Source organism: Drosophila novamexicana, unplaced genomic scaffold (genome assembly GCF_003285875.2).
Source record: "Drosophila novamexicana strain 15010-1031.04,08,12 unplaced genomic scaffold, DnovRS2.1 tig00000108-arrow-pilon, whole genome shotgun sequence".
Taxonomy (NCBI): domain Eukaryota; kingdom Metazoa; phylum Arthropoda; class Insecta; order Diptera; family Drosophilidae; genus Drosophila; species Drosophila novamexicana.
In genome coordinates, this window is record NW_020824772.1 from 1,105,502 (window position 1) to 1,122,489 (window position 16,988).

The 16,988-nt window shown below is 41.0% G+C and overlaps 1 protein-coding gene across 1 annotated transcript; it reads right to left on the bottom strand.

Annotated features, from left to right (window-relative positions):
• Nucleotides 1-12,389: 12,389 nt before the first annotated feature.
• Nucleotides 12,390-12,743, bottom strand: LOC115772048 (metallothionein-3). Its single transcript, XM_030717988.1, has 2 exons — nt 12,676-12,743; nt 12,390-12,607 (listed from the first exon to the last, which is right to left on the bottom strand). Exons 1-2 carry the CDS (start codon nt 12,698-12,700, stop codon nt 12,489-12,491), a joined length of 144 nt encoding a protein of 47 aa, XP_030573848.1. The 5' UTR covers nt 12,701-12,743; the 3' UTR covers nt 12,390-12,488.
• Nucleotides 12,744-16,988: the final 4,245 nt, after the last annotated feature.

Genomic DNA, 16,988 nt, shown 5'->3' on the forward strand with positions numbered 1-16,988 from the left:
CTGCACTTGTGTATGTGCATCCTTTGGCGCTGCTATTGCATGCTCCTTTTAATGGCTGCCATGTGTCTTAGTGGGGAAAAATCTGAGCAAGCGCTGACAAAGGCTACGAAGACGCCGGAGTCAGCCACCGTGAAATTTCGTTGCATATTAAAAGCGCGTTCGCTCCTCGGGCCCAGGTTAAGGCTGAGGCTGTGGCTGTGTCTGAGACTGGAGCAATGATGATAATGCGGCACACGTGCACCAAAATGCAAGCACTTAAAATATTTATAAGCTACAGCAGGTAGCAGCAGCCAGTGCAACATTTTGGCAGCGTCAGATAAATCACAGCCAGAAGGCAGTCCGCTAGGATGTTGCCTCGTTCAAATGAAGAAAAATGGAACTTGTCGCGCTGCAAGCAGCAGCCAGGGGGTGTGCTGTGGATATGGGCGGTGCAATCACTGCAACAGCTGCCTGTCCATAAACAAAAGCTAGTAGCGAGAGCGCTGACCTTGTCATGCCACAGCCAACGCCGCAAACAACAGCAAACAGCAGCAAAAAACCGAAACAAAAAGGGCGAAACTTGAGAGCGCTACTTTGCTGATGGAATTTCACCGTAGGGGCATGCCTCTAGATTGATGTGCCAAAAACTGTGTAAAGGTCATATTTATGCGAGAATAGTGTCAAAGAAAGAGACAGTAAGAAAGTAGGAGTGAAAGGGAGAGCGAGAGAGCAAGTGGCGACAAAGTGCATGATGATGCGTTTAAATATTTTATGGGTTTAATACGCGCTTGAGCGCATAAACATTTGAGTGCGAAAACGTGTTGAGGTCCTCGCTTAAGGAGCGAGTGAAGCACCTCATTACGTGTCCGACGTCGCCTTTTGAACGATTGTCCTGGTAACGCTCAATTAGTAGGCGAGCAACTTTAACTACACGCAGCGAATGGCCTGCAGGCCTTTGCTATTCCGGCTTAAAGCCCACGGCAGTTGCCATGTCGACCACCTGATGTGCTGGAGGGCTGCGAACCTTCATGATACCACGCCCCCTTCCCTGACGCCCCAATGTACTTATTTACATGTCAATTGTAAATTGTTTCTCGTGTTTTAGCACACTTATCGCCTTAGTGTTGTGTTATTTTATCTCTATCTGAGAAATTCTTGTGTTGCTGGGAAATCGAAAACATGTCAAGCGTTGCTGCGATATTGATGCACAGGCTCGCGAATCGTAGTGTGCCTCAAGTAAGCAGGCGGCGCATGGGGCAGGAGGTAGTCCCCGAGGTGCGGCTGTGACAGACTGCCGCAGATTTGAAGTGGCAGCTGACAGTCGTCGGTCGGGAAAATCACTCGACTCGCTTGGAGTTATATACATATATATCACATGTCAATCTAATTTCATTTTTACGCCCGAACAAATCAGCAATCGAGGTCTACAGTGAGGCAACGACGGCATATGGCCAAAGATGGGCCACTTGGCCCACTGTGCTGGAGCATTTTTTGACAACTTGACAAATCGTGTATAGACATTTGTTGACGCCTCTCCCACGCACACACTCGTGGCACGTGACTATGCGAGCAAATGTGGCAGCGTGTGGATGGGCTGCCATTCTTATCCAATTGAGGCCAAGGCTTCAAAGAGCAGCGGGGCACAAAAACAGAACGCAAAGCTATATCAACACCAGGCAACAGCGGCAACAACAACAATGGCAATGGCAACAGGGATATCGGCGGTGGCAACTGTAAAATTCAATGAATTGGAAAATGTTTTTCTAGCTGTTGTCATTATTCAGTGGCAGACATGCAGGTGCACAAAAGCGTTGCCTACTTTCCATGGAGCGGCACGGGGCAGCTGCCATACAACAAATCGTCAGCTAAATCTGGCTTGACATATAAAAATGAAACAAAGGCATTCGCCAACTGCTGCCCGAGCTGCCAGTTTGAATACTCGCAAATTGAATAATTATGTGCAAATACTCTCGTATGCAAATAACAGCAACAACAAAAAGAGTACCCAAGCCAAATATATGTTGTGTATGTACAAATATACAAATATATAAAGCTGAAGCATTGCTGCGGGCGCATCTAAATTGAAATTTCATTAAATGTGTGCTGGGTGTCAGCAGAGTTAGCTTTAAGGAAGCCAGACACAAATGCGCGACCGGAAGATACCCAGCAATCAGAGCGGAATATTGATATGCAATTTAAAGCATTTACTTTTCTCTTCATTTTGGAAAAATATAAAAATAACTTGATAGACGTAAAAATAACTATATACAAATAACTCCTATAGTCTATTAGACATAGATATAAGAGATTTGGACAGGTTGGAGGGAAAAGTACAATCTTTTAGAATTTTTTATAAGGGTAGAAGCTCAATAAGGACCAAACCATTCTTCTCTTGTCAGTTACACATATATTGGGCAACAATATTTTTCTTATACAGAGTATAAAAACAAGAACCAATAAAATGAGAGGAAGGGAAAGCGCGCGAAAGAGAATTATGGGCGGCACGCGCTTTATGAAATCATTTCAGACGCCTTTGCCGGATGCGTCGTCGCGACGTCGGCGTCACTTTGTTTATTACTTATTTGCCCGCACACACTCTCCGACACACCAGCACGCACACACGCAGGCACAAATTTATGCACACAAATAAAATGAAAGTAAATTGATTTATCTGCCGCACAACACACAATACACAACACACCACACGCAGAACACATGAAAGCGCCAGCGACCGTTCGAGGGTCGTCCTTGGTACCGTAGGCATTCATTGGGGACACATTAGCCATAAGACAGACGCCAATGCTGTGGCCAACACATACATATAGATACACGCACACGCACATGCACCCACATTAGCGCAAATGCAAATACGCTAATACGCACACCCACATGCACACACTTACACGCATGCTAATATGCTCGTAAAAAGGCAATTTCCACAAATTCGACGCACCTTCAGTGCTCACCTCTGCATACTTAAACATTTACTGTGCGTTACTTTTGTTGTTGTTGTTGTTATTGTGGTTGTTTTTTGTTGTTGCTGGCTAACTCAATTTTCTATTGCTAAATCTTGCTCGCTTCGCCGTGATGAGGTTCCGAGCCAACTGCCCGAGCGCCCAGCAGCAGCACATATATTATGCTATAGATACGCACACACCAAGGCACACACACATATTACATACTTATAAGTGAGCATCCGTGGGTGTTTCGGTTCCCTCACACATTTATTTCAATTCAATACACAAACCTGCATTTCGTACGGCTCGAACTATTTACATTTAATACATTTTATTCAAATAGAATAATTAAATTGTTTTTTTTTGTTTGTTATTTGTATTCATACCTCACAGGTATTTGCGATACTTCCGTTAACTGTTTAACCGAATCGATGTGCATTTGATTGTTAACATAACTCAGCTTTTAATTTGCTAACACAGTTATTAATATCATATTGAAATGTCTTTTTTAAAATTTTTTTTTTGGAATTTTCATTAAAACCTCACATATTTGTGGCCCAAAGTTGATGCTGTTGAAAATATGCAGTATATTTTTTGCTCATTCGTTGTTTGATAGAATAATTATGTAACAACTGAAATCAGCCACTTTAATTGAGCACAATGCAGTCCCTAACGTAATTAATATATATTAATTATTTATTTATTTTTATTTATTAATTATATTGCTTTTATAGCTAAAAGCTGGAAGTATACTAAAATTATATTATACTAGCCCGGCCTTGCCCGTGGCACTTATGTATAAAATCAATGTTCTTAAAAAGCTTTGAGAATGATTTTGAAACTGAGCGGACGGTAAACAAACTAACTGATTTTCCCAAATCGCTGAAGCACGTATTCATTATATTCATAGAGAAGTAGCTTTGAAAATAAGTTTGATGCAAATCAACACAACTTTTAATTCACAAAAAATATCTTTTAAATGCACTTTCCACCGAAGGAGCTCAGATTTTTCAATCCATATCCATGGATGTGAATTTGAAGGCGAAAGGCCACCCACCAAATCTTTGACTCCCATTTTCACCAAGGAGGAATGGATTTTTCAAAGAGTGTGAAACAACCCTCAAATGAATTTGAGCAAAGTTTCATACTTCTTCTTTAGCTTCCTAGCTCTTAAAGTTTAGTCTGTGCGTTGATCGACAATCAGTCAGTCAATAAGTTAGTCAGTCAGTCAGTAAGGACAAGCAGTCTTATATATAAAGTAAAACAAAACCGGGTAACCAAATAATACATATTTCCACTCATAAAAGCATTTATTAGTGAATATTCTAAAAGAGCAGCTACTTTATTTATGAGAATCTCCATTTCTCTACAATGACCCATGGGACTTTGCAAATTTAAAGCAGTGTTCAAGTGGAACTGAAGACGCCTCTTGCTCCCGTCTTTCCAACATATCCAGCTACCTCTTTTATGTAGTTGCATATACTCTTAGACTCATGTTTTACGCAAGCTTTAAGCAAACATTACACCTCTTCAACATATATATAATATATTTAATCACAAGAACAACTGCCTCCCGATCGGAGCAAGTAAAGCCAAGTAAAAATCCAATAGTCAAGTCAAGTCAGCGCGCGAAAGGCCAACAACGACAACATACTAACAAAAGTCAAAGCTATTGTAATAAATGACAGCAGACATCTGCAAATTTGGCGCTAGATGGCCTGGGGGATGGTCGGTGGGGCTGGTGCAAAGGGCAGCCGCTTGGCAAATGCCAGCACTGCAAATCCTCGACTCGAGCGGCAAGTGATATCCACTCGAAATGGCATGCCTGGGAAATTTTCTAGCATTTTGGCATCATTAGCATTGATTTATGATTAAGTTCAACCTCAATTTTCAGTTAAATCGTTTTCCATGCCGGCTCCGGCTTGGAGCTCGCTCCTCTTCCAAAATCTGCAGGCGGCCCGCTGCTCAGACAACCTACACAGAATACGGCAAGCTTTGTGCTCTTGTTTTGGATGAGGGTTGGAGTGGGGCTTAGTGTGAGGGTTGGGGCTAGAGTTTTGCTGTGTGGGAGGCGCAAACGTCGAAAACAAGAAATCAGAAATCAGGATAGCTGCGATTCTCACAATCGGACGCACTGATGTGTATAATGATCTTTAGCTGGGATTTAAAACGGATAATAAATAATAAAAATACATGGAGCAGGCAAACAAAAGAGCGCCAAGTGGGCCAGCGCCTGTCTATGGAATTGGGGCTGCGACTGGGCTTAGTGTAAGTCAGCTGCGAGCTTCATAAAAAATGAATTGTTAAAAGGCCGCACGACGAAATACACACATACATAAACGAATATAAATGTTCGCTGCCACAACAAATCAAAAATTCTAGAATAACGCATTTCCTTGCAGGCCTAAATAGATGACAACGACCAGTTAATAGATGGGCCGAGGCAGAGGTAACTGCCCAAGTTGTTGGCCAACGAATTGAAATAAATAGATTCTTTAATGGAGAGTCACGTAAAATGGCAACTAACTATAATGAATGATGCTGTCTTGAGTCGTTCGAATCAAGCCGACAAATGCTCAACAAATTTGACTGCACAACACAACAAATCAAGTGCACAATACAACTTAATAATATTTCCGTTGTCAGAGAAGAAAAGCTCTGGGAGCAGGCTGTGCACACATTTGAATAATGCTGTTCAATAAATGGAATTGCCTTCATTCGGTTGGCTTCCCGTCGAGCTCGACCTTTTTGCGGGCGATACGCGATGCGCGTTGCCGGCACAGGATATCCATATGGTTGCCAGCGCTTCTCTCAGTTCAAGCCAAATGCCAAATGCCAGCCAGCAGCTGCAACAACAGAAGCAAGGCCATTGAAATATGGTATAAGTTAAAAGGATTTATTAACTCTTAAAAGCTGCACACAACAAAGCAAAAAGCCAACACAAACGAATCAAGCAAGCACAACAACAACACACAACAAGAAAATAAAATATACAAATAAGTTAACTGACGTACTACTGTGAGGCAAAACGTATATCATATATTGCTATTCATATGCTTTTATTTATGGCCATTGCTCAGCTAGTTACAAAGGTTAAAGTCAACACAGGCATCAGCTGGCTTTTAAGGTCAGCCTTGAAACTCGATTGGAATTCATATTTAGTTCTCCTTTAAATATGCTCAATTCCCATATTTAGGGAATTTAAATGTTCTCACAAGCTGCGTCTGAAATGAATATAGACTTGCGGAGAGTATTCAAATATTGTCAGGAAATGTGTAACGCATTAATCAATATAATCATTCGAGTCGATATAATCATGTTCGTCTGCCAGTATCTATGCAAAACTAGAGCCATGAAACTTAGCATAGTTAGATTTTTCCATTACAGGCAGTAATAGATACAGTTTTGGTCGGATCGGACCACAATGTTATGCAACAATCATCAGCTGAAAATTAAGTTCCTCCATAAAAAATGTTTTTATTTTTCAAGATAACTTAAACAAACGAATTTGTTATATTTTATTATTAGTAACACTACGCTTCTTATACTTATATGAGTCAAATATTATCAAGATCGGACTACTATATCAAACTGCTCTATTGGTAAAATCGATGTGCACATATTCTAATAAGATATTCATACATCTTCAGGCCATGTCAACAAGGGTATTAAACTTTCAATGTGCAAAAGATAGCTGTTGTATTAAGGTTTGATGAATGAAAAGCCCTTTCTTTTAATTGCTTACAATCCACAATATTTCAAATAAAAGTATGATTTAAAAGTGATATTCAGCCAAAATTGATTACTTCTATATCTCACACATATACCAATCTTACATCACAACATTAAAAATACCATAAATTTGTCAAAACTAAACCGATTAAAATTTCAATGATGATCAATTCGGTTTAAATCAACCTTAAAAACTATCATCCGACAATTTTGAGCTTATAAAGCACTTATTTAATATATTTTTATATGCAAATTCTATTGCCAATAAAAAGTTTTCGCAGTCACAAAAAATGCAAAGCAACGCATAAATTGGCTTCATGCTTATTGCCATGGACACACGAGTCAAGTCATGCCAGGGGGCTTGGCCCCACAACCACATTCACAAATAACAAATAAATAAACGTTGCTGTTGCACAAGCTCCGACTCTGACTTTGACTTGGCGACTCGGAATGTTGCTCTATATGGCAGTTACTTATGTGGCCATTACCAGGACAAAAATTTTCCTTTGAGCCACAATTTAAATTAAATACTTTTCCAGCGCTGCCTTTGTGCTGCGATTCTTGCAACTGCGCTGAAAACTAATACACTTTTCACATCTTTACTGCTGTTTGTATGTTCCTTTATGTGTATAGTTGTGCATGTGTGTATGTGTGTGTGTGCTGCTGTTTTAACGCGCGTTTTTTCTCTTTCTCGCGCTTAATTCGTAAATTCAAAAGTTCGGAAGCTGTTAATAATGTGAACAGGCGCACGACACGAAGTATTTCATTAGAGGAGCCATGCATGACATGAACGCCACTTGGACTCGCTCGTCATTCGCCATTCACCATTCACCATTCACCATGTTCCTAATTCCATTTCCATTAAAATGCTTCATTTTTGGCCAGTGCTGCGCTTCAGTCAGCCAAAGTGTTAAAAGCAATTACTCTGCGCAACCGGGCAGATGAAAGAAAAACTAATTAAATCCTTTGTGCAACAAGGCGACTCACCGAGTTAAGCACAATGCAACCCGAATGGGCCAAGTATAATGCGATTGATATGCCATTGTTTGTTAATTGTAATGCTCAGGATATGGGTAAATGTTTAACAGGTCTTTACATATATATTTTATTTGGACTGGTAAGCAGATGCTTAGCCGCTATCACAATGGATTTGCATAATGATCTCAAGCCCGAAACTGCAGCTCTGGCTCTAATGGCATGTAAAGCGAGACGCTCTCATGGATGTCTGCAATGCGCCAAAGCGGCTTCCAAAATATCATTTCGGTTATGTAAATGCCAGCAGCAAATCAATATGCTTTCCTTTTCAGCATGAATGCCACATAAACGACATCTATCTAGATATAAGCGTGCTTAAGTTATGCATTGCAATACCCTGTACACATGAAATGCTTGAAAAGCGCATCAAGCGCATACAGATACCAGATATTATATCAAGCGTATTTTTACATGACCAGGTGAACAGTTAAGTTAAGGTAGCCATGCCAACTGGACGGACTGGATCCTTGTCAAACTTTAAAGCTATGGGATTGTGGAAATTTATTTGCGTGATATCTGTCCTCAAAAATAAAAATTAATAACACATAGACGTAAATTATTTTGTTTTCATTTAAAACAATCATCTCCTGCACAGGGCATTTTCCAGTCGAATACTTTCGCATATAAACTTTATTCAGGCTAACAATGTCGAGCGAGTATAACCTCGAGGCGTAAGGAGAAAGGGCGAGAGAGAGAGAGAGAGAAAGAGAGAGAGAGAGACATAGACAGAGGAAGACCAATAGCTGAGTCCAGAGTGACATTTTCGCTCATAAATTTTAGCGGTAAAGAACCGCCAAGTAGCGTTAAGTTCGGGCAGGTGCATGCACCAGGTCAGCTCTCCCCCATCCCACAATTCAACCATTTGTCTCCCCTTTCCTTTCTCGTGCTGTACTGATTTATGCCAATCACGATTCGCTAATAACTCAGTGGCAAAGCGACGAGAGCTGCCCTCAACGATGTTGTTATTGTTATTGTTGTTGGCATTGTTGTTGCCGCAGGTCCTGTCATAATGACAGTCATTTGAGGGTTAAATTGGATATGCCTCTAGCGTTGACAAGTCGGTCACGTGCGTTGCCTCAAAGAGGCGCACATAATTGACGTTTCATTAGCAGCATTTTTAAGCGCATTACCATATAAATATCTATCAGTCATTAGAAGAGTGCAATATAAACTTAGCCCAGTTTAAAGTATCCTCTAATAATTAACAGGGTCACCTAATAATGTCAAGCATTTCTTTTCGTCAGGTCGTAAAAACTCTTGTTATGTATAACACACGCAGCGCATATCAAATCGGACTTGTTAATGTTGCTTGCTTACCCCTCAAAGCACACTCACACAGGCACACAAACACACACCCACACAGTCAAAATGAGGACAAATTTAATAAATGATCAAGGATTCAACAGCAATTTATGACATAATGATGTTTGAGCGGGGCAAATTGCGGCAGCAGCAAATGAAATAGACACACAACTAAGCAGAGGGTGTGTGTTTGTTGGCTTGTGTGTGATGCCTCGTTATACCCTGCCCTTTGGCCTACGACTATATTTTATGTAAATTACGGGATTATTCTGTGATTTGGAACAACTTACAGCTGGCCAGGGGCCATGTGTGGGGCAACCTTCACTAATGCAGCAGCAGGCAAACAGCCTGCCACAATTTGAGTCCCCCCGCGCCAACCAAAGGTGTTGATGTGTGTGAATGTGGGCTGTGTGTGTGTGTGTGCGAGTGTGTGCTTATGTGTCGGTTGCTTTAAAGCCCAAGCTATTAAATTGGACAGCAGTCCATAGGTTATTTCTTTTTCTATTTTTTGTGTGGCCTGCAGCAACCCTTCAATGTGATTAATGGCTTGAAAACTTGTTTTCTAATTATTTAACACCCAAAAACTACGACAATTAATTATGTGGCTCAACAATAAAAGTCCTGGTCGACATTGTGGGCGACGCAGACACAAATACAACAATTGCAACTACAACGATAAATTTTATTGTTCACATTCGTCCTCTGGGACAATTTTGTGCACTATTTTCTATGTTTCTTTTTTTTTTGCTCTGCAACTGAAATGAAATTGTTGAATTCACCAAACTGCACGCATACATAAATAGATATATGCATATATATATATATATATATATATACATATATGAACATATATACATACAATGTGGATGCGTTAATTGTTTTTACGGCAGACACAGTCATGGAAATTCTATTTGCACACACACACATTAAAAAGTTTTTAATTAAACTCAATTGTGACAATTTATTTAAACGGGCTCATTGCAAATTGCGTTTTAGCAATGCCTTTTAGTCGATTTAAATGTCACCCAAGGCCCCGAGCGATTCTCGGCTAAAAACAAAACAAAAAAAATAGAAACAATTCGAAAAGTGCGTGCCCCCAAAAAATTGCGGCAGAAAGTCAAAAGCTAAGTGACGGAAGCCATGGCAGCCGAGGAAAAAATCTGCTTAAAACAATTACATTTCAACATAATTGGCTTTAATTGTCGGCAGTGCCCACTTTTGCTGGCAGCCAACAAGAAAATCGTATGCCTCCAGTGTGGGTCATAATGGCATCTATCAGTGGGCGTCGGTCGAGGGCAGTCGAGAGGCGAGAAGGCGAGAAGGCGGAAACGGAAACAAGCAATTTTGCGGCAAAGTTACGAGTGCCACAGACAACAACAACAACAATAACGGGAGCAGAAACATCAAGAAAATAAAGCTGTACCACAACAATAAACCAGACAACAACAGCAACAACAAACAGCCGCAAAGTAAAGTAAAACTGTGCGAGGATGAGAGGGATGCTCATTAAACTGTATAAGGATGGTGTGGGTGGGGTTGGGCAGCCAAAAAAGTGTTGCAAACTTTCTGTTAGTGTTGTGCAGTAAACTTGGTTGGAGAGTGTTGCAAATGTTTGCGGCTAGTTTGCTCGCCACTTGGTCAACAAGGCAAACACCAAAGCTTAATCGTCTTGTCTCATCTGAAGTCCATAAGCCATCAGTCTTAATTGATTAGGAATCACTGCCTAATCAAATACTGCAAAATGCTATAAGCTTAACGACAGCACTAAGTGCCCCAAAACGCCGGAGAGAACCCATCGTAGTTTGCCGAGTGGCGTGGCTGATGGAGCCTGCTAATTAGAAATGTGTAGACAATTTAAAGAGGCAACACAGAAAACTCAACAGACTGTCCCGGCGGAACTGTTGCGGAGTGCTTCGCGTTCATTGTTGTGGCTAAAGTAGCTGCAGCTCATAATGAGCCAGACCCAGAGGTGCCCTTACCGTCTCCTCTCCACTGCCACTGCAGCTTAAGAGGGCATCACATTGCGGCAAGCTTCACATTTTGTGTGTGCTGGCGTCTTTTTGTCTAGCCGTTTCTCATTGTTTCCTGCATAAATGTTTAGCTCAAGCAGCGTTAATTAATTGTTTAAGCACTTCACCCTAGACTGGCAGTGAACTAGCAACTGTTGTGGCCAATGCGGCGTATACTTACTCCCTGCAAAAAAAGTGCCCTCCTTCAAATTGCCAAATTGCTTTTGCACACTTACAAGTGTCATCATTTTGTGGGGCATGTTGTTTTTCATTGCTCTAATGGGGCAGCATAAGCTGAAATTACAGCAAAAACAAAACGGCAACAATGTTTTGTGCATTTCAATGAACCTTATTATACAATAGATATGACATTGCAAGCCACCAACTCAGACAAACCTCCACATACTGTATGTCCGACAGACAAGAAATATGCGCTATTTGCACTTTCAAATTAAATTTGAAATATTATTACACATATTTTAGAGAAGAGTAGCGTGTCCCTCTAAGGTTATGCGAATTTTGTGATTTTACTCACATAAACATTTCTTGAATATTCGATAATAGCAGAGATTATTTATTCAAATCAGATGAAAAAAAAAACAAATCAGATGAAAAAAGCAAACCATATTTTATTTCAAATATTTTATTCAAGTGAAAACCTTTGAGGAAGAGTTCGCTCCAAGGCATAACTATTTTGGAAAGCAACCAATTTTTCTCAAATATATAGTTATCTTAGTTGTATCATCCACCCATTGCAATATTTTCACTTGTCATGGGCAGTGATAAGTTAAACATTTTTAGAATTTTGATAAATTATGACAAGCTAAGCTTTGAACAAAAATGTCGCTGCGAATGTGTTAAGCCCAGTTCACAAGCCTACAGTTTTTCAATACCATTTTCCTACAGTGTCAATTTAGTGTGTCTAGCTTTTACAATTGCCACCCCTTAGACACTTTAGACAATATAACTAAGAGTTGATAATCTAGATGTCAATTTGGATTACAATCCTAAATTCGATTGTCAAGATACGAACTTTCTAAAAATGGCAAAACTTGTTCTGGTTTGATTAAGCCATTGCAAGATATACCCTTTTTATATCTCTTTTCCGTCCTCTTCTCGAGCTTCGCTCATGTGTCAGGTTTCACAACATTGTATACATAAGAAGAAATACCTTTGAAAAATCTGCGCTCTTTAATTAAACGTAGAATTATGGTTGATGAATATTTATTTATAAAACAATCTCCGCAAAAATCATCTTCATAGGGGGTCGTTCGGGAAGTGGGATGCAATGCGTAGCGTCGAGCTCGAAATATTTTTAAAGAATAGAAAGACTGTTGACTCTAAAGATATATATAGCTCTATATAATTTTATGAATGTGAAACTCCACGGTAAATATTGATTAAAATATTATTAATCCATTTATTTTGACAAGTATAGGTGTTTTAATTTTTCTTTCATTTTTACGGTTGCTCTTTACTTTGCCTTGGTCTTGCTGCTGCAGCATTGTTCCTTGGTGCCTGTTTTGCAGACACATTTGCAGTCCTGGTTGCAGGAACAGTTGTCACCGCACTTGGTGTCTGTGCATTTGCAGTCTGCAAGGGGTAATAATTCAAAGAAATCAATATGGAAATAGAAATTCATATTTATGTGCTTTACTTACTAGTTCCACAGCCCTTGCAAACCATTTTCCAATTTTCTTTAAAAGCTGTGAAGTGTTTCACGTAGATTCTATGTCAATTTACTGCTTTGTAGGAATGCCATTGAACATATTTATAGTAGCTGCTCGGCAAACGCCGAGTGATATATTTTTGCACTCACTTGAATTTTCAATATGTACATGAGAGAGTTCAACGTGTGCAAAATCAACAGAAACGTGTGCAATGCGATTCGAGCTTACCTCAATCGGTCAACAGGAGATAACAAGAATTAGATAACAATGTTATGATTCGCAGGGTCAGTAAAAACGAAGTCAATACAGCTACCAGTCAGTCTGTCAGTCTGCCTTTTAGTCAGTCCGTCTTTGAGTCAGTTCAGTCGGTTATTCAGTTGGCAAGAAAGTACGAGTAGCACTTGGCTGTTCTAATTATGACATAATCATAATTGCAAGTGGGTCTTGCTGGCGCTTAGTTGAAGTGAAATTACCGCAAATTGCGAAAGTTTTTAATTGTTTATCTCGCCAGACGCTTTGGCCGAAACATTAGTGCAACATGGCCGGAACGTTGCCGTCATGCGGAGCACGCTTTGGCATTGTCCTTGCCACAATCAGAAAACAGAAATCTTCTCGAGCGGATGTTTTGCAATTTGGCTTATGCCTTGAGTGGGCTGCAGCTGGATGAGGTCAAATTATTAATTTAATATGTATCCGCGGCGCTCAGACTTCAACTTCCGTTGTGGCAGCTACAACTCGTTGGCGCGGCTATTTTGCCAGCTAAAATTTGTTGTTCAAAAAGTTGTTTTTCGGGCCCGCAGCGTCTCGCAACGACCTCGAACCGACCTGTGACACAGTTGCCACAAACTTTGCACCATTTCCGCTGCGGCATGGGCCACTTCCGATTGTCCGTTCGCAGATGCCGCCCCCGTTTTAGCGCCCAGTACCCATACTCCCCGCCCACAGCCTGATTAACATTTAAACTCATTAAGATAACGCAATTTTTGGCGCTCTGCTTAATTTTGCTGTCGCAGCTGCCACCGTCAAAGCTGCAGGGCCGGGGCCAAAGGTCAGCCAGTTGGAAATCCCAAATCTAGAATCTGTTGCCATTGTCTAGCTCTCACTTGTAATTGGTTTGTAAACAATTTCACTTGCTCTTTGACAATTTGCTTGGCCATTTTGTTGTTTGGCTAATTGCAAAAGCGCAGGCATTAAGCCCATTGAAGGCATCTTACCAAATTCTTATCCAAATTAAAATTTCCATTTGCCTCCCTACAACAAAGTGCCGCTTTAAGTGATGCCATTATGGGCCATTAGATCTATTTATCATATGTTCACGCTCAATTACAGTCTGTGGCCACCATTTCTTTGAAAACGGGGCCTTTCAATGATTACCCTGACAATTCTATAGCCACAGCAGCTAGGCTAACTATATTTACATGCCAATCAGTTCCAAATTGCGATTTATCTGAAAGTTTGTTTATGTGTCCAAATATTTATTTATCCCTCATATCGATGCCAATTCTTTTTATGTGATTCATGACCTAATACTAAGTGGACTAATTCCAAAGAACGTGTGTGCTTTGCGCTGGTACTAAAATATATTTCATCGCAGACAAATATAATTTTATATTAGTTAATATAGGCGCTCTAATCTGGTTGCACGCATATAAAACTGACATAATATCGTGGTAAAATTTAGCATGACATTTCATTTTGAATCGTTGGGTCGGTTAGTTGTCCAATAAACGTCAAACTCGGTACTGTGCTGCTATCATCGCAATTCATATTCCAAATTCCATAAAAAGCACTTAAACAATTTCAATTGTACAACTCATCAACGGACTTGGGACACTTGCAGCATTGGGAACGAGGACGTCATGTGGTCAAACAACCGACTAACCGACAACAGCAACAATAACAACGACAAAGGATAAACGGCAAGCATGATGGAACTTCACGCATAATCCGAAAAATAGCAAAATATGGGCGACATCGCATTGGAACAGCTGCTGCCCTGCTCAGCTGTGGTTGCAGTTCATGGCAACGAGTCCCAGAGTAGAGGAATACCCTCCACCCGACACACACACACATACACACACACGCGCGCGCAAACACTTGCCCACATGCACGCATAGGCATGTAACGGTCCCAAAAATGTTCTGCAATATGCGTCGAGGGGAAAATTCATCATAAATTTTATGCGGCAGCATGGGAGCCAAAGCCAAACGCAAACTTTTCATATGCTGCTCCGAAAAATGTCGCAACTGCTGCCAGAGATTTGTATACCCTGTAACCAAGCAAGGTGTCAAGTGGCTACGAAAAGGAGATATACAAATGCTAGGCAAATGTGTGCAGCAGAGAAGATATGATGAAGGAGCATTTACCTTCTTGATCAACATTCACAGCCGAATTTCTTTTTATAACCGTTTTAATCTGGGAAAGTTGGGGATGCAAAGTCAAAAAATCTAGTTAATTTATTCAAATTTCCAATGTCAATAATACAGCACTTAAAAATTTGATTGTAAGAGGGAATCGTATAGTCTAACACGAATTACATGTTTATTGCAATTCGCCGCAATTTGAAACGGGCGGATGTCAAATGTAAATTGCATAGACGAATGATGACAATATAACTAACAGTTTGGCCCAACCCAAAACGGATTCGGATACCAGAAATGTTGTTAATCCAATTTGTGATTTGCATAAAAGCCAGAATCAGAATAGCTGTTGTTTTATAAGTGCTTAAGGCAAAAAGGCAACAGCTTAGAGCAACTGTGCAATTTCTTAAAGGTCAAGTGTCAGCTTGACAAGTCAACCCATATTACAACGACTTATGCATAGAGTTGCGCTCTACAGCATTTTATGACAATCACAAGCTCTACCAGACTACCCAGCTCCATCATGATTATTTGCCATTGGCAACATCCTTTCGCTCGATGGCATATTTGTCCGCATTAAGCCGGCAATTGCCGTTGTCGTCAAGTGTCATCAATTGAAATTGCATCGCATCAAAAGTTATAAGTTTTCATTACGCGCTGACGTTCAATATGGCGGGCAACTAATACATCAGCTCCCACGCACATACACACACATACACGCACAAAAGTTTGTCAGAGTGCCAGCAAATGACATGCATCGACGTCAACGATGACTCTAAGGATCTCGCATAAAAGTATGCAACACTTGAGAGCGCTGCCAACGTCACAATTATTTGGAACCCAGCGGCGCGTGCAGCAAGCGGCTGGGGCCGGGACTGGGGCATACATATACACATATACTGCAGCTGCAGCTTAACGTTGGTTGCTTTTTACAGGAAATCACTAGAGCAACTTTTTTAATGGAATCAAATCAAATTGTTCGGAAGCTGTAAAAAGCGATTGCACGGAAACATTTCGAGTTGTTGACAGGCGACAACCGCCAAGGTGCAAACACGCCCAAAAGAAAAGTTGCCAAAGTTCCAAAACGACTATGACCGAAAAAAAGTGGAAACGCGAAAAAAAATAAAGAAGAAAAGAACGCGTCATAAGTACACACTCGAGTGCTGACAGCAGTCACACGACCCCGACTTCAATAGAGCGTCAAGTGTGCTTCTGGTATGCCACGCCCACTTTAAAGACACTTTAGGCGGCAGCTGTGATTGGGCAACTGACAGCGGGGCTAGGTGCGAAAAGTTGTCCCAACAATCGTTTGCCTTGGATCGTTTATATGGCCCATAAGTTGCCGCCCGCGTTGCACTTTGCCAAGTTGCTTGCAAGGCCATAAAAATATACCATAAAGCCTGTCGCCCAAGCTGCTCCCCGGCACTCAAAGGGCCGTTAATCAACTGAGGCAGCCGGCTGGCAAGCCAATCTCTTGGACTAGCTGGCGGTCCAACTAATAATTCTTGTTGACACCCGAATAAGTTATGCCCATTGAACTTGAGCAGCTGCAAATTAAGCCAATCAATTCATTAGCAGCTCGTAGCTCGCACCTCCTGCTTGCAGCCTGTGGCAACTTTGAGTGCCACTCGCGCTGCTGCGCATGAAAATTAAATTGTCGCCTACAATGGCAAACAAATTTTGTTCAAATGCAAGCCAAATTGCAACAGACACACCCCCACACCGACACATACACACACACACACACACACACACACACACAGTAGGAGCACGAGTAATAGGGGCATGCGATGAAGCACCCGCAGCGCATTACCTTTGTCTTAGCTGGTGGAGAGCAGATTAATTGCCAATGAGTGTGTACAAGTTCGAGTAGAAAAGTTTTTCAGAGTTTTCCGAGCTCACTCGATTGTTCCGCTGCCCCTCCACCACACTCCTCGCCCAGCT

Excerpts from the sequence above, each read along its gene's own strand:
- LOC115772048 (XM_030717988.1), bottom strand. The coding sequence starts at position 12,700 with ATGGTTTGCAAGGGCTGTGGAACTA. Across the intron at positions 12,608-12,675 it reads TTGCAAGGGCTGTGGAACTA|ACTGCAAATGCACAGACACC; the intron begins GTAAGTAAAGCA and ends TACCCCTTGCAG.